The following is a 27,874-nucleotide window of genomic DNA, read 5'->3' on the forward strand; positions in this document are numbered from 1 at the left end:
CTCCACAGCCCCGTAAAAAAGACAGCCATCATGCTCATCCGTCATCGTCATCATCAGTGTTTGGAGGAGCCTCGAGGGGGAGGGAGAGCACCGCCACGTTAAAGGTTTTGCCAGTATTGTGTCTGTTTATTAATTGAGTGTGTCTATATATCGGAGTATTTATTGATCAGTGTCCCAGCGGGTCCACCTGTGAGGGCTGCAGTCATCTTGGAATAACTCAAAGCACTCCTGTTCCTGTTTGTAGTGTGTGTTAACGTCATGCTGACATATTTTTAGTCCAGAATCACACCCACAACGTTCAATGAGGTGTATTCGTCCTTGCCAGGTGTCACCGGCGACTATGTGTTTGTGCCCACGAAGCTTGAACTATTCTTTCAGTTATCGTAAATTACCAGTGTTTCCCCGGGACTTGTAACAATTACACTTCAATACAATAAGTGATACTGTTGTTAATGAAAATGAAGTTGATCATTCTTTGTTTTATATTGGTAAACGAGACAAAATAAATTACTATTGGAAGCTTATCCTCGTTAAAAATCTTTCTTGCATGTAAGTCCATCAAAATCAAGTAGAATTGGACCTTCTGAAAATTTATATTTATATTACAATATATCCTGAGTTACCTGCTTTGGGTGTATCAGTCTCACCTTCGATGAAATTTACCAAAAACATTATGGCATTTAGCATCTTGATAGAAACTGTAGCATCCAATGTTTGGATCCCGGTGAGGCTCACTTGCTTCCGCTCCCATTGTGTTACACTCCGCCCTCAACTCCTTGCCTTAAACGATCACCTTTGACCTGCCCACCCTCCTTGTAGCGGCAGGCATCCACCCCACACAACAACCAGCAGTCAGTTGAGGGCGGAGTGCAACATGCTGGGGGTGGAAGCCAGTGACCTCACGGAGACCCAAACACTGGATGCTACCTGATCGCTCTGGTGTTGGGATGGTTTCTGTCGAGATAATTAACGCCCTAAAATGTTTCCTGATAAGTTTTGTCAAAGGCGAGACTGATATATTTACGGGTAGGCGGTGGCCGAACTGGTAGCGTACTGGGCTCACATTCACCGCGTGATGGGCGGACGACGCCGACGCTACTACCTACCACCGGATTTTCACCCACCGCCGAGTGGCTACCCACACACACATGCATGGCGCCATTATAAACACTCCTCCATGCTTAGAACTGGGCAGGGCCGACCATCAGGCTGACAAAGCCTTAATGACCATCGCCCCCCCCAGGCCCCCAGCAGAGAACGCCAGGCAAACGACGTAAAAAAAAAAAAAAAAAATTATATACAACCTAAGCAGATACTTAGCAAATATTGTAATATAAATAGAATAATTTAAAAGTCCAATTCTGCATGATTTTGCAGTGCTTTCATGCAAGAAAGATTGTTAATGAGGATGAGCTTCCAATAATCATTTACTTTGTCCCATTTACCAATAAATAAAAACGAGAATGATCAACTACATTTTTATTAACATATTGTATTGAAGTGTAATTGTTACAAGTCCCAGAGGAACACAGGTAATTTACGATAGTTGAAACAATAGTTCAAGCTTCATGGGCACAAAGACGTAGTTGGTGGTGACACCAGCTGGTTGGGAACTCTGAATATACCCCATTGGAAAGGAGCAGAAATGTTTATATAGTAGTTCTTGTTAATAATATATTCCTGCTCTCTAGGCTTCACTCTTTTTATGTGTTGATTAAACTTAGAAAGATCAATAATGGATTTACCATATGTTTCACTTCCCAGCAGCATTCTCATTAGGTTCATGATAGCTGTGTGTGTTTTAAGTTCTGGTCTTCCGTTTACAGATGTTTATCAAGCCGTTCAGGATCAAATCACAGACTCAGCTCAAGGGTTCTGACAGGTAAGGTTTATTTAATTTAATTTTATTTTATTTAATTTATCTGTTTTTAGGGAAGATTTACTTCTCTGTGATATCTCATCACTGCATTGTCATGCTATTGTGACCACTGGTAAAGATTGGTTTTACTTTCACTATTTTCGGAGAAAATTTTGTTTTCTGATAGTTTTTTATGTGATTTGAATGGCGTGCGTCCATCTCGGCCCATTGCCAACTCAGACCATTCACGATTACCAACTCAGCCCACCTGGTGAACCAACTCGGACCATTAGCTCGATTCTTTTGAAACAAGTCATGCTCACATTCCTGAAAGTTTCCTGCGGTATGACATTTCTTTTGGTGGCCGATGGCATCTAATATTTGCTACAGAAGAATAACTATCCCTGTTAAGCAAGGCAAACCATTGGTACGCAGATGCAACTTTTAAAATAGTCTGCCGCCCCATTACTCAACTTTGTAGTATTCATACATTCGTACAAAGTGACAAGGACTTAAAACAAGTGCCACTGCTGTTTGCACTAATGTCAGGGAAAAGACATAGAGATTACAAAAAGGTGTTTGCAAAAACTAAAGATCTTTTAGGTGGGGAATTGAAAATAAAGCAAATTACTATTGATTTTGAGGCAAGCATTTGAATGCGATTCCCAAAATCCTGCCAGATGTTATGATTCGAGGATGCAGCTTTCATTGGGGGGCAGGCAGTGTGGCGGAAAATTCAAGAAATAGGCCTACAAGTACCTTACACAAATGATGTTGGAATGCATAAATATCCCAGGAAAGTCCTGGCATTGCCTTATGTCTCTGCAGAGCATATTGAAGAACTCTTCAAGATTTTACAGGAAAGCAAACGACTCACGCCCTCATAAGTCATCTAGACTATATAAAAAATACCTGGATCCATTCTGACATTTGGCCTCCCAGAGCGTGGTGCGTATTTGGTAGAAGCATCCGTACAAATAATGATTTGGAAGTTTGGCAAAATAGGGTAAATAGGAAGGCGCGCAAAGGACAACTCAGCTTTTACTTGCTCATAAAATTACTCAGTGATGAGGCCAAACTACTAACTTTGCAAGTGTGTCTCCTCTCAGATGGGAAGGTATGGCGTATGTGTTATACATATCTCTGGTGTTGACTAAGAGTTGTTATAATTTTCAACAATAAACTATTCTCTTCTATTCTATTTTTATTACTTTTGGTTTTTTTAGTGGTGACTGCCTTAATTACTGTACTGTGTATGGTGGTGTGTAACTTGAAGAGAATAGATTATTAAATATTGTAAATATTAATATTTGATTTAGCTCAATGAATCGAATGAATATGCAATGGGTATGCAATGGTGGTTGGGTCATGGGTGGACAATGGGGTGGGTTGACCATTCATTTGAATGGATCAGATTCTGATTGAATCAGACTCTCTCTCACCCAGAAATCACTATAGTTTCTTTATACCCCAAGCAGAAGTCAGATGTAATGTAAAACACATTAAAATTTCCCAGGATATATAGTTTAGTCCACTGTTTTGATGATAATATCAATATTGCCAGAGTTAAGTAGCTGCTTGGACTACCAGCAACCAGTGACAACAATGTCCCAGCACGAAGCACCCCTGCTACAAGCGTATTGGATGCATTTATTGTAAATAATTAAATTCATTAAATCTAATCAAACTAAATCAAACCTAGCCTGATGTAACCTAACTCAATTAAATTTAATCTCTCACTTATGGGGTCTTTGACCCCCTCAACCACTTTTAGTGTCACTAAAAGACAGGTGAATATACATGGACCTCTTAGCTAGTGGTAGACATATGTGACAACTGACAACCAGTTGGTTAGGTAAGAAATGAGATATCAGTTCATCCTTAAAACAAATTTTAACCTGCTGCTCAGTGTTCCAGGCAAGGTGCTTGCCCATCTATTGTTAATGTGGATTTGCAACCCGCTGCTAAAACTAGTGAGATCTGAGCAGCCCAGGTTCATGCTTGATAGGTTAACAACTGACTGTACTCCACCACTGCGCGTACTGGTGTAGTGCCGACGTGAGTTTTAATGAGGGATGTTTGCACCCTGTATGGATTCAAGAAGGTGTTTGATTCGGTGCATTGCGAGGCACTCTGGGATCTCCATGGAACTCCCACAAGGGCCATTGGTCTATTGACTGCCCTGTACTCTGGGACTCTATTTAAGGATTTGAATATCCACAAATTTTGGTATCCGAGAGGTAAAATTGACAGTATCAGCATCAGTGTTAACTAACAAGTTGATGATGTTCAGTTAACACCACCATTGGGGCTGTTATTCATACCCTTTACATTTTTCTTGGTCTTTTTTTATCTCAAATTCAGAGAAAAAAAATGCATATCACTAAATACCACATCATATATCTATATTATTTCCACTTTCCTCAATAACCTTCATCATTCCAGAAAAAAGCTGCGAGCTGAGCTTTCTGAAGGCTTTCCCTCCCTCTCTGCCAATGACCTGTCAGCGCTGGTGCCCAACAAGGAGGATGTGGCTGTCATCCGCATGTATTGCTACAAGGGGGAGTCTGTCCTTGTGTACCAGGTATATATGTACAGCATCTGGTAAAAGTTGCCCAGTACCATTAAGTTAGAGTGACTGAAACACATGTCCAAATCAGGCACTGGTCACAAGGTCTAAACCACCCAGGACATCCCCGCCAGCCAGGGCCCAATGAGCTGAAGTGTGAATAAGCATGTAGCGAGTCATTTAATTAGTTCTGTCACCTCCCATCCTCAGGTACAGAAGGAGCCCATGTTCTTTGTGCTGGAGAAGAAGATGTACCCAACAGTGTACATGCTCTGGCGCCACCCACACCTGCTGCACACCTTCACCACACACCCGCCAGTTATCAGTGTACTTGCTGGCGGCGCCGACCTCATGTTGCCGGGAATTGTCACAAAGGGCGAGGTCTGTCTGTGTATATTTTTTTATAGGGTTTGGTAAGGGTTTGAAGGGAGGGGGAGTGAGGTCTTTATTTTTTGCTTTTTCTGTAGGTTTTCATATATTTTGTGTGTAATGAGGTTGTGTGTGGAGGTAATTTGGCAAGTTTACCTGCAGTATATTTATGTATAGAGGAGAGGAGTGTGTGTGTGTGTGTGTGTGTGTGTGTGTGTGTGTGTGTGTGTGTGTGTGTGTGTGTGTGTGTGTGTTTACCTAGTTTTAGGTAACACTGTCTTCATACTTACTAGGGCTGGGCAGGAATTGTTTCTATGATTAATTCCTGCAAATCTGAGAAACCTACCTCAGAGTCAGTTCCTAATTTAAAATAATCAATTCCTGTGAGGCAGTTCTGCTTACCACTGATTTAGAGTATAGTATAGTGGGAGTGAGACAGCAAGTTGCCACACAACAGTGTAGCTGTTGTGTGTCACGAACAGTGGCAGTGCAGATGTATAGTCATTTGTGTCTGACTTGGCACTGTTGGTGGTTGGCAGTGTTAGCTTACTTCATGCCTAGCTCAGTGGCTCCTTCAGTCGCTCGCAGAAGAGATGAAAGATCACTGATTATCGTTAGCAGTCCCTCAAGGCTTACAGAAGGTCTTATAGTTGCACTGCTGTCTTTAACTATCTGCTTGCTTGAGAAACCCATTCTGGAATCCATTCTACTGGCAATTAAATCAAACATTGATTCCAATTTATTGATTCTTGCTCAATCCTAAGACACATCCTCAGTTCCCATAATCCCATACAATATCCCCTCCCCCCTCCTTCCCACACATATGCCCAGAATCTAAATATGTAAAGAGATTAATCAGCATATTCTCCCCGTCCTTTCAGATGAGCCCAAAGTCATACGGGCGATTTGAAAAAGGTTTCCCCGTAGCCATCAACACCACTGAGAACAAGGCTCCCATGGCAGTAGGAATCACAGCCCACAGCTCCATGGACATGTACATGGCCGGGCGGCAGGGCAGGGGGGTGTCTGTCCTACATGTGTATCAAGACTTGCTGTGGGAGATGGGTTCCAAGACTGCTCCCCCTTCACTTGGAGTCCCAGATGTTGTAGCGGAAGAGTCTAGTCCTGCTGCTGCGTCTGTTCCTACCTCTCCTCTTTCTGGTGAGTGAGGGAGGGAGAGAGGAAGGAATGGATGAGTGAATGAGGAAGGCAGGGAGTAGGCTTTTTTATACAGTAAAAGAAGCAGCTCAACAGCAAAACCAAACAAAAAGACAATAAGCACTGGTTGAGGTAAATGTAAATGTGCTGGCGTATGGCTTTGTGATACCTTATGGAGGGAGAGAGTGGGTGTGTGAGGGAGTGGGTAAGTGAGGAAGGGAGAGAGTGAGGGATGGATTGATGAATGTTCCTATAAGTTGTGTGTGTTTACAGTATTACAGAAGACTGGTCAAGGATGTAACAATTATCATAAGTTCCAACTCACTGTTTGGTGTAAAAAGGACAGAAGTTGCTGAGAACATGATCAATCTTTTATTCAAGGCAGCTTTATACCTTAGTTCATTATTTGTTTGGAGGGAAAGCCTTTGCTGCACCCTCCCTCTATGCCCTTTTTTTGGTGTGGTTTACTTCCCTTTCTCTTATAACATTTATCTTTTATTCCTAGCTCTTTAATATGATACTTGTTCCCCATTTTTCTCAAACAATATTTGTCTTTATCCCTAACTTCTCTTCCCCTCAAAGAAGTTCCCCAAGGGAGTGGCCAAGGCTGAAGCATCTTTAGTTTATTCTGTTCTGGCACTCCCTTCCACACATTCAATCCCTTGCCTGTCTATTTTGTTCCTGAGCAAAGGTTTACCACAACATTTTTTTTGTTCTTCAGGGGTATGCATTCCTATCTTTCTGTGTGTCTTTTTCTGTATCTTTTTTATCTTTTTATTTCTTTTCTTGCCCATTTTTTCATACCTTTCTGAGTTTCATCTCTTGCTTGTCTGTTTGTATCTACCTGACTGTCTTTCCCTGCATGTCTGTCTGTCTACCTAATCGATTATCTCTAAACAATTTCTCTATTTGTTTTTGTCATGCTCCGAGACCAAACACAGAAGCCATGTGCATTTTCCCATTAAGGTCCGTCCTCACGATCAAACATTGTCTGTCGAACACCCACTGTTACCAGTTAACAATGAGAAGTGGAAAAGAGCACTGATGACGTCAGCAGCAAGCACCAAGGGGTGTAACGGACACTGCCCATGTTTGTAGTTTTGGATGTTCGGACACTGTCTGGCGGGACAGAGGTGTGGAAGTACGACATTGCCAGGCACAGGATGAGCAAAGTTACTTGTTTACCGGATGAACTGAGGCTGTCAGTTGATTAGGTCTCACCTGCCCTGTCAACCAGTCCTTGCACCATTCCCTTCTTCTCACCTCCATGTCCTCACACAGTGCAGCAATTATCATGCTGCATAGTACAATTTTCTTGGTTTTGTTTTTTCTCTTATTGTGCACCATGGTTATGATGTACTGCACTAGGTGCTGACAACAACCACCTGTCCCCTGAGCCCATATTAACACTTACTTAGATACCTGTGTGTTGCCAGCGGACATCAGCTTCGAACATCGTCTGCCGGTCTTTGCCTGGTGAACGGAGTAGAAACTATGGTATGCAACTTCATCTGGTACCAATGTTTGTTTCCATATCAACTTCCCTCATTTCAACACTTATGACGTTATCCTGCTTCGCCTTGTGATGTGGTAACAGTGTTTGTCCGACAGACAGTGTTCGACCGTGTGGACGGACCCTTACAGATAGATAAATACTACTATTCCTTACCCACCTGCTTCTTTAGTTTCCTGTCTTGCCTTGCTTATCTCTGTCTTTCTACCTTTCTTCCCTTCCTATTTTTGTCTGCCTACAGTTTTTCTTTATCTGCTTTGTCTCTGGTTTTTCTCTCTGGCCATATTTGTCTGTCTCTAGGTTTCCATTTTTCCTTACTTATCTACTTGTCATCTACTACCTATCCCTTAATGTTTATCTACCTGTCTGTATTATGCAAAGCAGTTTGTATGCATTGAATATTCTATCTCCACACTGGCCCTGGGCAGTGTGACGGAGAGGAGCACCGAGGTCTTGCACAACTTTACTTTATGCCCCCAAATTTACCAGATTGTGCATTGACTTTCAGAGGATGAGAATGCAGAGAGCAGTGACAGCAGTGGAAGGAAGGAGGACGGAGAGGCAGAGGGGAACCAGCTGGCGACTCAAACCCAAGAGATGAATATACAGAGCTCCGGAGAGGCAGAGAGTGGCAGTAGTGGTGGAGGTGGTGGTGTTACGGAGGCAGCTGACCAAGTAGAGGGTACGTTATCTTCTCTGTTCTTATTAGCAAGTGAATATGGTCGGCCTCTGATATTCGTATATTTGACATCTATGGGGCTTATCTCTCTTGTCTGTTTACCTTTCCGTCTTTGTTTATCTTTGACCTTTCTCCTCTACTTGTTTCTCTGTCATTTTGTGGCGTACTATCTGTTCCCCGCACTCTGTCTTTCCCTACTTGTCTCTTCCTACCATTATTATCTTTGTCTTGTCTACTTATTTATCTCTTTTTGTTTCTCTGTCTTATTTGTAGCATAATACTGTTTCTCTTATCCATCTTTTTCCTTAGCTTCCTGTCATGCCTTGCTCATCTCTCTACCATCCTTTCCTTTCCTTTGGGTGAAGTGTGTTTGTGAGACGTCCCAAGAATCAGACTCATACGTTACATTAGAGTTCTGAACACTTTTGATGATGGTGTTATTATGGTGTTTTCATGTACCAGGAATAAGCTTAAAGGTATTGTTTGGGTCACTTATGGTTTTACGTACACTTAAAATGAGGCAGTTGATTATTTTCTTCATGGATTTTGCAAGTTTAGGGATGACTTTACGGGAACATTCTCTTTTCCTAAGCTAAAATCTTTTCTTGACCATAACTTTCCTGCCTTGAGTGGTTTTTAGTCATCATCATCACCTTCATGTTACACCCTTTTCTCTGGCCAATCAGATAAAGGGGTAACATGACTAAAAAGACTGTAAATGAATGTGTATAGGATTATTTGTCAGTATTACCATTTCCTTGTCACTTTCTTTTCCGTGGCTGTGCAGATAGAGTGGTAACATAGCTAAACAAACAGTAAAGGAGTACGTATGTTATTATTTGTCATTATCACCAGCACCTCAGTACGTCCTTTTCCGTGGCTAAGCAAACACTAAGTGAGTATGTTTGTCCTCTGCAGCGGCGACAGGTCCCGAGGCGATGGACAATCTCTTGCTGCACTGCTTCATCAAGACCTGGAAGACGTCCGCCAAGAAGATCGACCTCCCAATCCTCACCAGCAACTTCTACCGCCTCCACATGATCCCTGCATGTCCAGACGGGGTCACGCTGGACATCAAGAAGTCATCGTACAAGAAGCTGTCAAAGGTGAGGTGTGTGTGTGTGTGTGTGTATTGCTTCTTGTCATAAGAAAAGATTGTGTCCCAGTTTTGACAGACAACTTAGAGAAGATGGAAGAAAAGGGGACTGTAATGTCCTAATTTTAGAACAGAAATTAGCAAGGAACAAAAGTGTCCTCATTTTAGGATATCTAGGAAATGGAAGAGAAGGAAACATATGTTTTAATTTTACATGAAGACTCGGAGAGTGTGGGAGGGAGGGAAACTCTGATGTCCTAATTTTAAAAGAAGAGTCAAAAAAGGTGGAAGGAAAGGAATAATTCTAATGTCCTGATTTTAAAAGTGTTAAGAAAGAAAACTACAGTAAACCCTCTGTTATCCGGGTTAATAGAGGCACGGGGGCACCCGGATATGGTGTAGGTTAAGTCTATGGACCTGAAAACCCAACTTTCAATCATGGCCTGCCATAAATTATAGGCAACAGCAGAGTACTGCATAGGTGCTTCTGTCCATACTTATAATATGGTACGACCCATGGCTTTGTAGCAGTCAGTCTGTACCAGGGAGTGAAATACGTGCGATTGACGTGCCCTGGGCACTGAGAAAAGGGTTTGAGCAGCGTCGTCATGGTTAGCACTTGCAGCAGTCTCTCCCTGGCTTATCACAGTCCTGCTGCACCTTGGGGGGATCTGTTACTTGGGATTTGGCAATTAGGCGCGACAGCCTCAGCCGCTAACCCATTGCTGGGGTGCCTAGCCCCGTGTTCACAGGCAGCAGCTAATGTTCCCCTGCCTGGCCAATCACAGCAGCGGGGCCTGAACCCAACCCAGAAAAGCCCAGGTATTTGTGGCAGCTTAACCGCCCAAGTCTGCACCATCATGTTTACCTTGAAGGCTTTCTAGCAGACCCAGCACTGCCACAAGAAACTTTTTATGGGTCCAGTTTTACAAAACTGGAAGGCCGACGCTCTGTGCTGTTCTTAGGTGAGTGCCTGCGGCTTTAGCGCCTGCGTAGCTGCGTTAGCAACCTCATGGCTACGAGCACCACCGGCATACCAGAGTGATACCTGAAGCAGTCCGGGCCGGCAACGGGCATCAAGTGCTCAAAGCGGGCTTCTATACGGACACCCGGGCAGGCACCCCAGGGCGCTACCCTTTTAAGCCCGGCAATGAGCCCGAAGGCCCACAGACGCCGGGCAAGTACTCCAGGCTGCCCCACTCTGAGTGTGAGTGGGGAGGATAACCAAGGAGTCAATGACAGCTGGCACATCCGCTTGCGTGGTGATCTGTGGCTGTTTAGTTACACCGTGTTGCCCTTGTGAGCCAGGGGGGCGGGTACCCCCTGCACAGTGCATCCAACAGGACCACGAGAAGGCCAGCCACAAGAAGTAACCACGATTTACGGCCAGCCCACACCTCCAGATTGGGCTGGCCTACGGGACTCCCGAACCCCTGCGGGCCCCTTTACTCGCCTTACTGTAAGCATGGTAAAATCCTTCTTTCACATGTCAGACTGAGGGCGGTACTTATCCGAATTTCTTATTCCGCCCCGACTCCTGCAGGAGTGCTAGCGGACCGGCACGCCTTCTCCACGGGGACGGAGCCCTACTCACCTAGTCCAGTCTGGATTTAGGCAGTCATCAAGGCTTAAGCTAGGGTTCGCACTGTGTTTCATTTGAAGAGTTCTTTAATTGACACTCCCGCCATTTAACCCTTAAACTGCTGCAATCGCTTATTTAATCAAGCCTCTCCGATCCCGTGATGCTGTGATCGCTTATATAATCATGAATTTTCGCGCCGTATGTTTTGAATTTTCCTGGCGCACTTCCTTTCAAATGTGTTCTCGTGATCGCTGGCAACTTAGTCATACCTTCACCAGAGCCTGAAATTCTACGATAAGGCCCTCATTCGAGTGTTTGTGGAAATGTAGGAGGCGCCTGGAAACTCTCCTGACCCGCCGTTTAGTAATCTACCATAACATTATAGAAAACGTGGTAGTGAAAGAGAAAATGGAGGTGTGTCAAGGCAGACTAGATTACAAATTTTGAATTATAACTGGAATATAATACGTAACACTAAGCTTCTTTGCACACAGGTGTGTGTGTGTGTGCGGACAGCCCCAGTTGCCTTGGTCCATGGTGTAAATCAGATTTTTTTACATCATTATAGTTCATTACCTGATTGAGAGAGAGAGAGAGAGAGAGAGAGAGAGAAGAAAGGCGAGCTGGCAGGAAGATACGATAGGCCTGTAAGTGTGAGCACACACACACACACACTCCATCCCACCCTCTTTTCCTCCCTTCCTTCACTCATCCAAACACTCCGTGTGTGTGTGTGTGTGTGTGTGTGTGTGTGTGTGTGTGTGTGTGTGTGTGTGTGTGTGTGTGTGTGTGTGTGTGTAAATGGACAGGACAGTGACTGGAGTTGGACACGCCACACACACACACACACACACACACACACACTACACACACACACAATACACACACACACACACACACCATTCAACACACACACACACACACACACACATACATATACACACACACATAGGGAGGGGGGGGGGTGATAAGTTAGGCCTCTCTCTCTCTCTCTCAATGCATGTATACACAGGCATTGAGAGAGAGAGAGAGAGAGAGTGAGAGTGAGAGAAGCCGCGCGGGCAGATGTCCACCGCTTCCACCCGCTCCACCTCATTCTACCCGACATGTCACATTTTTCCAGCACTTTGGAAAGCGCGCGAATTTTTAGGGCCTATTATTTGCTCTAATTATTCATGTACCACTCTGAACTGCTGTAATACGTCAAATTACATTTTTCTCATTGATGACATATTATTAGATTTATATTTTCGCTTTTTATCATAATGTTAATATTGACTCGCGAAGGAAAAATATCCGGCATTTAGTCCTCCACAGTTTAAGGGTTAAACCTGCACTACCTTGACTCTCATCACTTAGATATGGTCGGTAGCGCTCGGCAAGAATGTTTACGTGACAGTTGTACTGTGAAGCACACAGCTTTCCTGCAAACCTTCGCACTAGGACATCAATATCACTGGTACGTGCAAGCTGGGGCGCACCTTACAGGTGCGGTATGCCGGCCGGGCAGAGCTTAGAGGCATCGTGCAGGCAATTTGAACGACTTTTGGCGCCGCGCGACAATTTAAAAATTTTTTTTGGAAAAAATCAAATAGTTTTCAAAACTCCCGGATACGGGCGAGGTCGGATATGGTGCACCCGGATAACTGAGGGTTTACTGTATGGTGAAACAAGATTAGTGAGATCATTTTTGTGTTGTCTCCTGCGGGTCCTTCTTGCCCACCGCTCTGCCACTCAGTTCCAATACCTGTCTCTTCCTCTCATATGTTACCGGGCAGGAAAGGACCCACAGGAGTCAGCCTAAACACAATCTTGCTAATCTGGTTTCACTATAATGTCCTAATTTTTAAAGAGTACTCATAGAAAGTGGAAGGGAAAGAAACTGCAATGTTCTGTTGTTAAGGAAGGGAAAAGAAACTCACTTAATGATTTTTAAAAGAAGAATATTGGAAAATGAAAGGAAAACACTTATGTCCTAATTTTAGTAAGCGACTCAATGAAGGTGGAGAAGCCAATGGACCGTATTGGCTATACAGGCAGTGCCACACGTGGCCACTCAGTGAACTGTCAAAGCAGTACTTTCCATAGAATTCAAGTTATATACTAGAGTGCGTCTGAGGCTGCCTCCAGGATACAAGGCCTTGGTGCCGCCACTGCTCCAAGCTAATGATTGCACACACTTTACTTTTACCCGATTTCCTGACACTACTATTTGACATGGAGAAAACTGAAATCGGATAGGAGTGAAGTGTGTGCAATCATCGGCTTGGAGCTATGGCGGCACCATGGCCGTGTATCCCGGAGACAGCCTCAGGCGCACTCTCGTCTATAACTTGAACTCTATGGAAAGTACAGCTTTGAGTTGAGTGGCCACATGTGGCACTGCCTGTATAGCCAATACAGTCCATTAGGCTCAGGGTTGTAGTTTTAAAGACTCAGTGAAGGTGGAAAAAATAATGTGTGAACTTGTGTCAGGTGGTGAATTGGTTATGATGTCCTGCGGCTGCATTGGACTAAGATGTTGTGAAGGGTCATGGTGGTCCGGAGGGGGAGTGCCTCAGACTAGTGCATCCTAAAGCTGCAAGAAGTGTTTATATGAGCTTCTGAATTGTGAATTGTGAATGGAACTCGGTAAATAAAAGTAAACACAAAGTTGGGGACATATGCTATATTTGTGCACGGCCTTGGTGTTCATCCCCATCACATTGGCCATTGAGCCTTACCATCTTGCAAATGCAGTAGTATTGTTTTTTGCCCTGACAGCTTTACCTATGTTCATGTTAGGTTGCTATTTTTGGGTTGTGGCTTGGGGTTTAAGACTAGTCGTGATGTTATGAGGCAGCTCTGGGGTTCCAACTGCCCCGCTCTGCCTCTTAACTTCCATGGCTTGGTGCTCTAACCCACTAAAGGCAGTAAAGGCATATATGTTGGAAAAGTTACCATAGGCACTGACTCAGGATATTATGAGATCTTTTAGCAAGGAAGAATTATGTCAACCTTTGCAACATCCATGGACGACAAAAATTTCAGGCACCTTTTATATTTAGGAATCATTTTTTGTCTAAAATTAATTAACTTTTTAGCCTTACAAATATGTTTATTGGAAGAGATTTTTTCCTTTTTTCTAGTTCCTCAATGCCATGGCCAAGAAGGATCTGATTCAGGTTAAGGAGTTCCCGAAGGGCATCGAGAACATCACTGCCGTCAACTGGGCACACGAAGACATCAAGTCCTTTGTGGTGGACCTGGTGAGTGGCTGGGCCAGGCTAGTCAGGGCCATGAAATGTAGGATGGTCACTGCCTGCTAAATAGTCCCCATCAGTCCTGCTCTTGTTTAGAAGTTGTCATTGATCAGCCGATGCTTTGTTTAAGCAAGAATTTTTTCGTCAGCCATTACTCATCCACTGTAAAAGAAAGGTCTTTCCTAACATTCTCATGGTTGCAGTACTGTTTCTATATTTATATATATTCCAACACTTGTATGTATAATTCATCTATGCCTTGCCCCCTAAGTGACTGCTAAGTCTTCACTGAGTCAAGTGAGCCATGCATAGTGGACTATTTAACCTGGTAGCAGCGGGGATCATGTTTCTTAATGGTCCCCCCAAGCGAGAAAAATGAGAAAAAATCACCCCTCACACAAACCATTTCATAATATATATCAAAGTATTTGTGATCAGATTATGTACCATCTATTTTGGGGGGTTTATATCATGGCACAAATTTGGCCTGTCGCTGCTACACAGTACAGCCACAAATTTGGCCCGTCACTGCTACCGGGTTAAAAAAGACATTTGGCACTATACTGTGTATGTCAAGTCATCATTATCTTCACCTAACATTCATGTTCATAGTTTCAAAGATTTTCCTATTCCATTATTATCAAGATTATAAGTATATTTTGATCTTGAACTAACTATCTTGACAAAAATGAGTTTCTCCTCCACAGTTGATATTTCACATGCCACAAACCTTTGCAGGAGGAGACCACTATCAGGCCTGACCCAGTCAAGAGCAACAGTGGGTCCGGGTTTGTCCCCCCATCCATAGAGGAAGTCTATCAAGTGTCTGGTGATACGTTAGCTTTCTTCAGGGCAAATGGTCTCAGGTGCGTGTTTGTGTGCACCTATATTTACCCTGATCTATTATACAGGATCTGAGCTAAGTCCATGTTGTCTTGCCTCCATATCTGCTTTCATCCATCCTTGCTCCAAGTTCATGGTGGTGCAGTGGCTTAGCGTGCCTACCTATGAATACTTGGGCTGGGTTCCAATTTTGTTCCAGGCAGATGGTGTGCATCTTACCAACTTGTTCATCCTCCCTTTCGGGCTGGTTGACAAATAGGTACCTGGGGAAAACTGGGGAAGGTAAACTGTGGTAACCCAGATGTCACACTGGCCCTGTGTCTCAGGCTCTTCCCACCACAGGCTCAAGGGCCAATGTGACAGAGATGAGCACCAAGGCCATGTGCAGCTATACCATATGCCCCCAACTCAACCTTTACCTTCAGCTCTCCATCTAAATAGCCCACCAGTTCAACAGGCCGAATAATAGAAAAAAAAACTTATCTGCATCCAGACAATTCCATATACTAAATTCTATTAGGGAAACAACCTTTTTCCATCTTTTCTGCATCCCATTTTCCTCAATTTATGTTCATATCCTCTTGTCCTTCCAATGTTCCTCATCAACAAGTCTTCATTGTTCACATGCTCCAGACCCTTTGAGAGTTTGAATGCCATGATTTTATTTCAATAATTCACTCACCATAAAATGCTCCTTTTTTTTTCCAGTAAGGGTGATGTGCTGCTGTCCACAGAAGTGAGAACAGTAGTGACAGAATACATCAAGAGAAAAGGCCTGAAGAAGGAGGGTGAGAAGTAGGTGCAGTGTCCACTCTTTCTTAGCCTCCTGTGTGGCCACTTGAGTATAGTATAAGGCTGGACAGTTCTCACTGTATTGTTGGGCCTTTTATTTTAAATAGATATCATAGGCCAAGTGAGGATGATTTTGTGAAGAGTATATGACAGGATTGAGAGGGATGCCACCAGTGAAATTGATCAAGAGAGTGGACAAGTATTGGAGATAGAGATAAGAGTTTGCAGGCGAGTGATTGAACGTGCTGAGAGGGAGTGCTGGAGATGGGGAAATTAAAGGCGCATCTGTCATGCCCATCTTTTTAGAAGTTCCTGTGAGAGGACAAAGCATTGAAGATATAGGTTAGACAGATAGATCCAAGGAATATTTTTCTATGAAATTCTTTGATAGCATTCTGGCTTCCTTCTCTAGCACACCACCACCTCTTGCAGGACGGTGAATCTGGACCCACTGCTGCACGAGGCTGTGGTGAGCAGGAAGGAAGGTTACAAAGAGAAGCTGCGCTGGGACGAGATCTTCTCCCGAATGCTGGGTAAGATGTCACCAGCCGCCAGGATCACTCGCTCCGGCTGTGTGCCTGTCATCCGCAAGGGCAAGCTGGAGCCCATTGAGTTGGCCGTGGCAAAGAGGAGCGGCAACAAAAAGGTACATGGGTGTTCCTGTGTGTGCACGCCTCCCTGCTGCTGTAGTCCATTTACCCAAGCTGGATCACTGGCAGGCTTTTTGTCCTAGCCAGGTCAGTAAAGACACTGTTGGTTGGCTTTTGACTGGAAAGGTGTCTACTGCTGGTGTGTCTGCTCTCCCTGACACAGCACTCACATATGCTCAGAAAAATATTCATCTATCTTAACTGCTTCACATCGTAGTGTGATTGTACAATTACAAAAATATTTTCAAAACTCGATAGAGTAAAAATATTCAGTGTTTAACATTTGCTGTATATACAACTTTTTACTTATCAATGTTTGCAACAATTATTTAATCCAGTTTACACCAAAACATTTGTTCTTGTACATGAAGCTCTTCTAAAGACCATGGTCATTTTAAATAAAGTACATGAAGCTCTTCCAATTTTAGAGAGCATGATGATATGAGACAGTGAAGGATTTTCATGTTGCATCCCGAGTAGCCAATTCGATGTCCGCTTAACCCTTACATTACGGCGATCGTATAAATAAGTGCGCTACCACACACCCCACCCGTACGGGGATCATATATATAATCATCACACTCTACGCTCCCTACGTTTCAAATATACTGCCGGTTTTTGACTCGGAAGAATGGTGGAGGCATCTGGCATCCGTACACACACTCATTCGTCTCAGCGCGCGCCCTACCGAAGGCCAAAGATCATTTTCCACTTTTGTTCAGAATACATCTGTCATGTCTCGTGATGCGTCAAGCACTTCCTCTGCTCCGGGCGGAAGTACAGCGCGGGCGAATCAAAGTGACAGTGATGACTGCTAAGGTAGTGACATTGAGAGAGAGAGAGTGTGTGTGTGTGTGGGGTGCTTCCACGCGACACATCATGTCCGCGAAAAAATGCGCAATTTTATAAAAATTCTATCATGATATTTCTGAAACAATAATTTCTAATTGGACATACACGTCATGCTTGATGAATCTGAATAACATGAACCTATAAATCACTTTTAAGGTCATTTGCTCCTGATGTTTGATTTATCGAATGTGGCGCACACCCAAGATTGGCTGATTTTTTTCAATTCCCAAACTCATCCGCTGACCTTGGCTGTCAAATTTAAATGCCCTGGTTACTCTAAACTGTTGCAGAAAAAGCGATATGCACCGTATTTGATTAATTACAGAATATCATACTTTATCTTGACTATTGTATACAGAAGAGCTTCACGTATGAAAACAAATGTTTAAATCTAAATTGAATTCAGTAATTGTTGCAAATATTGATAAGGTTTCATAAACATAAAGGGTTATTTACAAACTTTGGTGCAGTTGCTAATTATTTGTATTTTTACTTGTTTTGAAATTAATTTTATAGTTGACAATTACTGTTTAATCCAATGATAAAAAAAATTTGCCCGAAGTCAAATTTGGTAAAAATATCAACACTTTCCGAGCCAATCAGCATCTTTTCTGACCCAGCTAGGAAACAAGGCCCGCCAGGGATCCAGGAAGATGTCTCAAATCTTATGCAAGCCTCCATGGTGGTCAGGGATAGGAGGAGGAGGCTGAACCAATCAATGGCTGATGTTCCAAACTGTAAGTAGGAGGCAGCACTGTGCCATCCAGTCCTTGACATGAAGGAGATGGAAACATCTCATTTGTTTCCTTAGAAGGGCTATGAGGGGGTCAAGTACTGCAATATTTCATTCAATTAATTCAAACAATTTTCTGTGAAAACATAGGTTTTTTTATTTACAGTAAAGGAAACTGCTCATTTTGCTTTACTTTTTGTAAAACAAAATGATTTTGCTTCAAACTTGGCAGCACCAATTTCTTCTTATAAATATATGTTGTAAAGGTGAGTGAAATGAGTTTTTCAGTGATATTTGACCATTCTCATGCAGTAACTAAGCACACGTGTCAACTCTGCCAGCTTCATCTTTTGGCAAAAATATATTTAGAACAAATGTTGGTACTTGGTAACTCAAAGTCCTGTAAAGGAGGCAGGTGTGTTTTCAAAGGCCAAGCTCAGCATACAAAGATGGGATGCAATCATACACTGTATTTATACAGTCTGTACGTGTCTGTGATTGCATCCAGTCTTTGTGGGTAGAGCTTGGCTTTTGTAAACATAACTCAATCATGTATACAGGACTTCCTAGGTTACCAAGAACTAACATTATTCAAGATGTATTTTGGTAAAAAGACTATGCTAACATGTGCCAAGTTAAATCACTAGAAGGGTCACACATCTTTGGAAGCCTGATTTCACTCACTTCCAGCATTTTAATTAAAAGACAGTGAGGAAAAATTAGGGCTGCCAGGTTTGCAGCAGAGTGGCATTCTGTAGAAAGATATAAAGCAAGGTGAGAAAGGCTTTCTTATTTTTTCATACAATGTTATCTGAAATATTGTAGTACTTTGTGTCAGCTCTTTTGGGGAAGCAAATGAGAGGTACAGGTAACTCTCGATTTACGCGAGTTTGGTTTACGCGTTTTTGAAATAACGCGGGGTAAAAAAAAAAAAAAAATTACACGTTTTTTCCACTTATACGCGATATTTTATGGAGTGGCCACCAGATGTCTCACACAACTGGACTCACATATCGCCGCGGCCACACAGCAGAGTTCAGTTCTTCCCGCGCGCCACTTGAACAACAATACAGTACCCACGCTGCCACGCTACTCAACAATAGGGGTGGGCAGTTACCGGTACTAACGGTACTAGCTATATGGTACAGTACCGGTACCAGACTGCTCGGTACCGGTACCAATACTAGCTCATTTCTTCCTCACACGAGTGAGGCTGAGACTGAGTGCCTGAGTGGATATCTTGGTGATATGGATATTCTCTCTCTCTCTCTCTCTCTCTCTCTCTCTCTCTCTCTCTCTCTCTCTCTCTCTCTCTCTCTCTCTCTCTCTCTCTCTCTCTCTCTCTCTCTCTCTCTCAAGTGAATAAGCATATTATTCCCATCATCACTCGTAGGTTATGACAGAGAACTAGGCAAGACACAATTCACACGTTTCTGGTGACACGCGCCATGCAGCTGTTTGTTGTATGGGTGTGGTTGTGTGGTTTGTAAACAATGCAAATGGCGGCCTGGCTGGTATTGCGCGAAATATCTCCTCGTACAAGACTCGTGATGTACAGTTTCCATTATTCTCTCTAATATTAATAATTAATAATGAACACATGGATATTTTTTTCCAATATGATTTTTTATGTAGCTTGTACTGCTCCTTAGTCATACAATCAAGCCACCTGTGACATCAAGATCATACAAATGGCGCCCGACGGAAAAACGGAATAACAGCAAGGCATGGGCAATCCTCCATCGATTTCAATTTTGTATAGTAGTTATTAGATCGCCCTGTATTCTATGGTAACATATTATAAGACAGCTACGGACTATGAAGGATTATATACAATGATAAAGGAAAGTTTGCCGTTGTTATTGGATAAAACAAAAAACAGAACCTTAAAAACACCCCAAAGAAGAAAAAAAATCATTAAAAATTTGTACACTCGGAGTACAAGGCGCAGGGCTAAACTTTCAGGCATTTTTTTGAGAAAAAGGTGTACGGTATTTATTTTTCGACAGAAACCTACCTCTTGTTTGATTTACATTGTTTTTGATTTACGCGACCTCTCCAAGAACGCAATACTCGCGTAAATCGAGAGTTACCTGTATTGCATTTCTCCATCATATTAAAAGAACCAGATACAGGGAGTGCTGTTTACCAAAATTCAGCTTGGAAAGTCCCCTCATTGCTTCAGATTATTAAAGAGAGCAAAGTTGTAATCAGGTTTGCTGGTTCACCAGGCTGACCAGTCAAAGTGAAAGGATGAAGGTTGGTAGTGAATATTGAAATCTAAGAAATTTCAGTGAAAGGAGAATGAGTCAGTCTATGTTCCACTTTATAATTCAGATCGTCAAAACATTTTACTGTCAGTAAATTTAGGCAATATTTAGTGCTGAGTCAGGGTCCAAATCAACAAAGACTTCTGAATCGATGTTTGAGTCAAGGTCTACATGAGATTTCACTCTTCCCTTCATTACACACCTGTCTAGCCTCATTATGCTCTTGTGTCTTCTCAGTACACACTTATCGGGTCTCGCCTTCCCCTCTCAGGTCACGCTGGTATACAACGCCAACATTTACGGCATCGATGAGGCAGAGTTCGCCCATCAGATCCAGGTGGGCGTAGCGGCCAGCACGAGCGTCGGCCCAGCTGAGCATAAGCCCCAAGGCACCATACAGGTTCTGGTGCAGGGGAACCAAGTGGCCTTCATTGGCAAGCTTCTTTTAGGTAAGATGCTTTTATTGGTGCTGAGGTTGTGGGAGGCTGGAAACAGATACATGCCAGAATATATTACAAGTTCAATTTGGCTAAACCTATGATATCACATAAGTTGAAGTAGGTTTACTTATTTGATCAAGACAACCATCTATACCCTATTCAGTCTTGATATATTCATAAGCCACATCTTCCCCAACAGCTATCATATGGCTGGCTCAGTGTCCCTTAATAGTCTTACCGTAGAGCTGGTCAGATCATTACAGCATTCATCGTGATAAATATAAATATTGTGATGCCTGTAGATCTGCAGTTATTTGTACTACATATTCTTCCCTTGCCTATGATACATATTTTCCCTTACCTCTAATACCTAAATTTAATCATGTTTAGACTGGGATAAAATTTAGGTTGAAATTCACAAGCTCATTGACACAAGATGGATGAACCCTAATCTGTGATATTTAAGGTAGGATACTTATATTACATAGCTATGTTAAATTACAGTCTTATTTATGTACTTACAGAAACTTACCATTTGCCAAAAAAATACATCCGTGGCCTTGAGTTGGCTTCAAAGGGGAAGAAGTAAGGTTTGGCGAGGCTCCTCCATGAACACTGGAAAAGATGCTTGGGAAAGGCGGCGGCAGCAGCAGTGTCCAAAGGGCGTCACTGCAAAGGCAACAACAACAAGCCAATTGACAGTCACGACAATGTTACGTCTGGAAGATGATATATAATTGTTTTATTTCCCCTCACTGATAAAGCATTAAGAATAACTGCAGAATAGTTCCAAGTCTCTGTGAATGGTTCTTTGAGATGAAAGTCTTGTGTGGTAGTGGTGGTTTAGGAGAGGCAAGAACACTGTCTCCTTTTTCCTTATTAGTGCATTCTTTACGTCTTCTCTCCACCGGCATTCTCTATTTGTACGTGGCTTTCCGGATGTTTCTTCCAAGTACTTCTCTAACCGCTCCTATCACAAACTCTGCATTCTCCTTCCACCAATCTTTTACTCCCTTTAATCACTCTCTTGCCGACCGCCGCCGCGAGTGGACATGGGAATACGAAGCGAAGGACAGCAATTTGTCAGTCAAGAGGGCCCGAGAACAACTAAGTCATTTGGGGTCCAGGAATTGAGAGGGTTATGAGAGAGTGAGAAGCGATAAGTAAAACGGGGTGGAGAAGGAAAGGAGATTGGAACGGAGAGTAAACAGCATCCAAGACGGCGGACCCTCTGACCGAGTCCCGTGGGCCTAATCAGCAGGAAAAAAACTCTTGGAATGTTTTTGAGGGCTTCACGCCAAAATCAGTGATGGAACCGGTACAGTGGAAAAGAATAAAGACGGGCACACTATACGATGCGGCCTGTCCAGCGGCCGAAAGTAGGAGAGCCTCGTCTGCCGGATGAAGCATGCACACTGAGGGGGCCTCACGGAATACCGGGCGGGCGGCGGCCGTCACTACAGCGACACAATTTATGTTTTATGTTCCACAAACATGGATGACCCTTGTACAGATCAATAAAACAGATCCAAAAGTCCCTATTTATCCAGATGTCAGACATCGTGGAGCGTAAATAATGTGTACACCACTGCTGTCAGCGTCGCTCTGAAATAATTCCCGCCTCAAGGCGACACACACTGCGAGGCGGCGGGCCGCGCCGGATGGAATTTCAAACAAACAGAAGGCCATATGGCCGCGTCGTGAGGCCGCGCCACACAAATTACACCCGTACACACTGCCTTAAGGCCTCTAGTTCCGCCCACTTTCCGGCCGCCGGACAGGCCGCATCGTATAGTGTGTGTCCGCCTTTAATAAAAGCAGAGAAGGACTGTGACGAATAGTAGTAGAAATGAGGAGTTTGGGGAAGTGATTCAAGCACTGGACGAGGTTAAAAAGAGATGAAGAGCCAAGGAGAAGGGATCGAAGAAAATGATAGAAAACTTGAGGGAGGAAATAATTAAAATGACTAAGGAACAGCTGGAAAGCCAAAAAGAAATAGCGCAACTGAAGATGGAAAAATTAGAAAAAGACCATGATACAAATTATGAAAATGGAAAGAGAGAGGAGTGTGATGGGGACAAACGAAGACACGGAGAAGATGGAAGAAATGATAGAGAGAGGTAGCAGAGAAGATAGGAAATGATCAGCGGAGTGTGGGTGTAAGGGTAGAGGAAAAGATTAAGCATGTAGTCAATGATGAACTGAAGGAGTGGAGTGGAGCAGTGTAAAGGACAAGGAAAAAAATGAGCTTTAGGGAAATCCTAGAGTAACAGGAACAGAGACTAGACAGAAAAAATTGTGAATGTATTAAAAAATAGAGAAACAATGGTGAGGGAAATGGTAGAAAAGAAAAAAAATGTGTCATAGTGTTTGATGTAAAAGAAGAAAAAAACTGAAGACCCAGAGGGAGAGTTATGAGGAGAAAGGTGAAAAGTATATTGAGAAATATGAATACTAAAGAGGAAAAGTTTGAGGAAGAAGTAGATGAAATAACTAGATTGGGAAGATACGAGGAGGGAAAAAAACATTCACAGAAACTAAACAACTCTGCAGAACACAAGCAAAATATGTGAGGAGATATATGTCAGAGGATGAAAGTAAAGGAAATGATAAATGAAGTGAAAAAAATAAGATTTTTTTTTTTTTTTTTTTATTATTTTTTTTTTTTTTAGAATGAAGAACGAAAAACTGATGAAGTGATGGATAAGAGGCGAAAAGAGGGAGAAGGCTATATGGGTGTTGATAGACGGAGGGGAAAGGGAGAAGGGAAGAAAGGTTTAAAGATTGTGTACACTAATAAATTAATATAGATGGTCGTGTATCAAAGAAAATTGAACTAACTTATTATTTAAGGGAGAGTGATCCGGATATTACATGTATAGTTGAAACAAAACTTGTAAAAGAACTGGAACTTGTGCTGGACGGAAAGAGCAAGAACAACATTTGGAGAAAAGATAGGAACGGGAGGAGGAGTGGATATTATAATGACGAAACAAAACATGAAAGTGGGGGGCTCCCGTGACCCAGTGGTTACCGGGTTAGAGTCCGCCTTGCGTTCTGGCGAGATGCTGGAGCGTATAGGTTCGAATCCTACCCCGTTGTTGGGCCTCCACTTGAAAGATTGGGCATCTCGATCTCTACCCGCCGTCTGGGTGGTTGCGCGGCATGCACCGCCTTCATCCCTTGGGGTATATCCCCAACGAAATCCCAAAAAACTTGAGTGACAAGTGAGATATGGAGATGGCTGTGCAGGAAGTACCTACTGGTAAAAGGTGGAGAGAAGAATAACATATTAACAGCCTATGTCCCCCCTAAAGCCAAAAGTTGGAATGAAGTAAGATATAATGCTATGCTGGAAGATACAATACGGGCACTGACAGACGAAATAAAAAGTAATGAAAAGATAATATGAACAGGAGGTTTCAATTCCAAAGAGGTGAAATGAGAAGATTGTGCAACGGAGGGTGGTGAAAATACTTGGGGAAGTAAACTATTGAACAGATTGTAACAAACAGGTAACCTGATAACGCAGTGGGTGCAAGCAAGGGAGGAAGGGCACTCGACCATTTTGTCTATCATTGGAAAAGCTGGTATGCACTATATTTTCCATCTTATGAACTTTCAATTAATGTATATTGAAAATGTAAGTGTCTTACATATTAATTCTGTATACCTCTGAACAACAAACATCTGCAGTTAAATTTCCGGGTTATGGGTAATTAAAAATTATCATGACACGGAGCTGCTGATCTCCGAGATTGAAAGACGGCCTTGTTTGTGGGATCCCTCAAGAGAAGATTACAAATATGACTGAATTAAGGAGATACCGAAGCGGATGCGGCAGACACCGCACTTGACCGTAGATGTCCCAGTGCCATGCCGCTGCCGCTCGCCGGAGCGGCAGAAACCGTTCGTGTGAAAAGGCCTGCGGCTGCCGCTTTGGCGCACAAACTGCTCCTGTGAAAGGGGCCTTAGGAGATTTCAATGTTCATCACCAGCTTTGGCTTTCATCCTCTTTCACTGACCAGCCTGGTGAACAAGCCTACAACTTTGCTCTCCTTAATGTTGGTTTAGCACCCTACACGTATTCCCGACCGCCTTGGAGACACGTCCAAAATTCTTTACCTTTTCCTAACCTCTAATCCTTCGACTTTCTCTGTTAAATTGTTTTCTCTGTTGGGCTCCTCCGATCACAATCTTGTTTCAGTCATCTGTCCTACTGCTCCTGTACATCCTCTGGACCCACCAAGGAGGCGGTGCTTCTGGCATTTTGCTTCAGGTCGGTGGGATGACCTGATTATGTACTTTTCTCATTTACTGTGAAATGATTACTGCTTCTGTGTGTGCCCAGCGCATTATTGAGGTCTCTGGAATGGAGGTACACATTCCAGTCTTTCTCTACTCCTCAAAAGTATACAAATGTTTTCAACTCATTTTTTAGTGGTCCGTCTTACCCCGCCTTCCCCTGTCTCCTTACTGAATCTGTTGATGACATTCTTGATTAGATAAGAGAAGATGCTGTTTCAAGGCGCGACAGGGTGAGTAAGGAGCTACACATCGCACCGAGGATCCAATGCAGGCTTTTTTTTTTTTCATTGCCCTTGAGCTGCCTCCCTTGCTGTAAAAAAGAAAATGCACATGAAGGGGCTGTGACCAGTACGAAACCGATACAAGAAACTAGTCACGCAAAAGCGAAAAAAAAAAAAAATGCTTGAAAGATTGAGACGCTGCTCTAATGGAACGGACCTTACACGCAGAAGCACTAATGGGTGTTTAGAAGCAGATGACCGCACCCATTAAGTGAGCGCCTTTGTCCATCTGGCATTTAGACTTAAAACCCAAACCTACCTCCCCCTCCCTCTCCCCGCGCCTTACTCTTCGCGTCATAACACTTCTATATCGTCACTGTCTTAAACAAGCTGCCTAAGACATTTTTCGGCCATTTCCAGATATATTTTGGCTGAATCAGTTTTTTATCTTTTGTGCATCTATTGGTATGATTTCCTCCGTCAGTCTATTGTGTCAGTGATCGGAAATTCGCCTTAACACCTTTTATGCGATACTTCGGCAGTTAATGAAGGCGACGATATTGGCCTTGAAATGACCGAACCACTTTAATTTGTAACAAGGCTTTCTTTCTCTACCACCTCCATTATTTTTTTTTTACAGCAAGGGAGGCAGCTCAAGTACAACGAAAAAAAAAAAAAAAAAAAAGCCCATGACAAAGAAAAAAATCCCTCTCAATATGTTTACACCTTTCTCAAAGCATACAAGAAGCAAAGTACAATTAGACAAAATACTTATGCAAATAGTTTATGAAGATATTGGCCTTGAAATGAACCGAACTACTTTCAATTTCTAACAAGGTCTTTTCTCTACCACCTCGATCCCTCACAACCCTAACCAAACGCTCCCCAAGCCGCTCAACTCTATCTTCACCTATACACCACCCTGGAACTGTAATGGACAAAAAACCCAGACAAGGTGACAAAATTGGGCTTGAAATGACCGAACTGCTTCCAATTTCTAACGAGGTCTTTTCTCTACCACTCACCCATCCCTCACAGCCCTAACCAAACACTCCCCAAGCCGCTCAACTCTCAATATCTTCACCTACAGTCCTACACCCCCCTGGAACTGTAATGGACAAAATACAACCAGACAAGGTGGCAATATTGGGCTTGAAATGACGAAACAACTTTAAATGAACTATAGTAAGGCCTTCTCTTTCACCTCCATCCCTCACCAAACACTCCCCAAGCCGCTCAACTCTCAATATCTTCACCTAGACCACCCTGGAACTGTAATGGACAAAATACAACCAGACAAGGTGGCAATATTGGGCTTGAAATGACCAAACTACTTTACCTCCATCCCTCGCATTCCTCATCAAACACTCCCCAGGCCTCTCAACTCTCAATATATTCGGTAAAGATTCGTTTCAGTACCGTGCCATTATTTCATTACCACCACTCTGAAAAAAACATACAATGGACAAAATACTGCCAGGCAAGGTGACAATATTTGGCTTGAAATTACCGAATAGCTTAATTTAAGGTCTTTTTCACCGCAATCCCTCACACCCCCGCCAAACACTCCCCAAGCCGCTAAACTCTCAATATATTCATCTACACCACTCTGAAAAAAGCAATACAACGGACAAAATACAGCTAGGCAAGGTGACAATATTGGGCTTGAAATGACCGAATCACTTTTAATTAAGGTATTTTTTTCACCGCAATCCCTCACAGCCTTCACAAAACACTTCCCAAGCCGCTCGTCTCTCAGTACATTCACTTACACCACCCTGGAACCATATAAATAACAAAATACAACCAGACAAGGTGACAATATTGGAATTGAAATGACAAAACTACTTTCAATGATTATATAACAAGGTCTTTTCATCTCCATCCCTCACAGCCCTCACCAAATGCTCCCAAAGCCGCTCATCTTTCAATATGTTCACCTACACTACCCTGAAACCATTATGGACAAACTACAACCGGGCAAGGTGACAAAATTGGGCTTGAAATCACCAAAACACTTCAAATTTTAAAACAAGATCGTCTTTCTCTGCCGCCCCCATCCCTCACAGCCTTCACCAAACACTTCCCAAGTCGCTTAACTCTCAATGTATTCATCTCCGTTACTCTTGAAAGCATACAATAGGCAAAATACAACTAGTTAATACTTAGGCAGTTTATGAAGGTGACGATATTGGCCTTGAAATGACGTAACTACTCAATTCTATCACACAGTCATCCTCTTGAACCCCCGTCCCTCATAGACCTCACCAAACACGATATGTTCACCTACACCGCCCTGAAAGCATACAATAGGCAATATATACGTACCTCAAACCTTCGTGCACGCCGTCCACCGCCAGCACCTCCTCTCACTATGGTTACCCAGCTACTGAAGAGGCGAAGGCTGCTGCTGGCGGATCAATTGCTTCGGGGCATCGAGTTCAAAGCCCCGAGTAAAGGTGTCGAGCATCAATTACTCTTCCTTTTATTGTTGGTGTTATAGATGTATTTAGATAAGTTTTGGGGGCATTTTGAATTAACCGTTTCATTAGGTACTGATCATAACGTATGCCTTCTATAACACCTCTTTTTCAGTGATTTTTTTGATGAACTGACGAAAGATTAGGAAAAAAAGGGTAAAAAAGAGAGAACCATACTTACTTCCCGCGTGCAGAGAGAGAGAGAGAGAGAGAGAGAGA

The 27,874-nt window shown here is 43.0% G+C and overlaps 1 protein-coding gene and 1 long non-coding RNA gene across 2 annotated transcripts; one reads left to right on the forward strand and one right to left on the reverse strand.

Annotated features, from left to right (window-relative positions):
* Positions 1-21,376, forward strand: LOC127001945 (eukaryotic translation initiation factor 2D-like). Its single transcript, XM_050867219.1, has 13 exons — positions 1-104; positions 1,827-1,882; positions 4,304-4,442; positions 4,638-4,808; positions 5,678-5,957; positions 7,976-8,149; positions 9,065-9,252; positions 13,953-14,072; positions 14,805-14,932; positions 15,618-15,704; positions 16,134-16,347; positions 20,478-20,655; positions 21,171-21,376. The coding sequence occupies exons 2-13, from the start codon at positions 1,827-1,829 to the stop codon at positions 21,233-21,235; spliced, it is 1,800 nt and encodes a 599-aa protein (XP_050723176.1). The 5' UTR covers positions 1-104; the 3' UTR covers positions 21,236-21,376.
* LOC127001946 (uncharacterized) lies at positions 20,543-27,583 on the reverse strand. Its single transcript, XR_007755567.1, has 4 exons — positions 27,504-27,583; positions 25,124-25,264; positions 21,179-21,315; positions 20,543-20,691 (listed from the first exon to the last, which is right to left on the reverse strand). It is a non-coding gene; the product is annotated as an uncharacterized LOC127001946 (long non-coding RNA).
* Between the last annotated feature and the right edge of the window lie 291 nt (positions 27,584-27,874).

This window comes from Eriocheir sinensis, chromosome 22 (assembly GCF_024679095.1).
Source record: "Eriocheir sinensis breed Jianghai 21 chromosome 22, ASM2467909v1, whole genome shotgun sequence".
NCBI lineage: Eukaryota > Metazoa > Arthropoda > Malacostraca > Decapoda > Varunidae > Eriocheir > Eriocheir sinensis.

What these genes read in the sequence shown, in the direction of transcription:
- LOC127001945 (XM_050867219.1), top strand. Translation starts at nt 1,827, where the DNA reads ATGTTTATCAAGCCGTTCAGGATCAAATCACAGACTCAGCTCAAGGGT. An exon ending in GAATTGTCACAAAGGGCGAG is followed by an intron (nt 4,809 to 5,677) that starts GTCTGTCTGTGT and finishes CCGTCCTTTCAG; the next exon opens with ATGAGCCCAAAGTCATACGG. An exon ending in TTCAGGGCAAATGGTCTCAG is followed by an intron (nt 14,933 to 15,617) that starts GTGCGTGTTTGT and finishes TTTTTTTTCCAG; the next exon opens with TAAGGGTGATGTGCTGCTGT.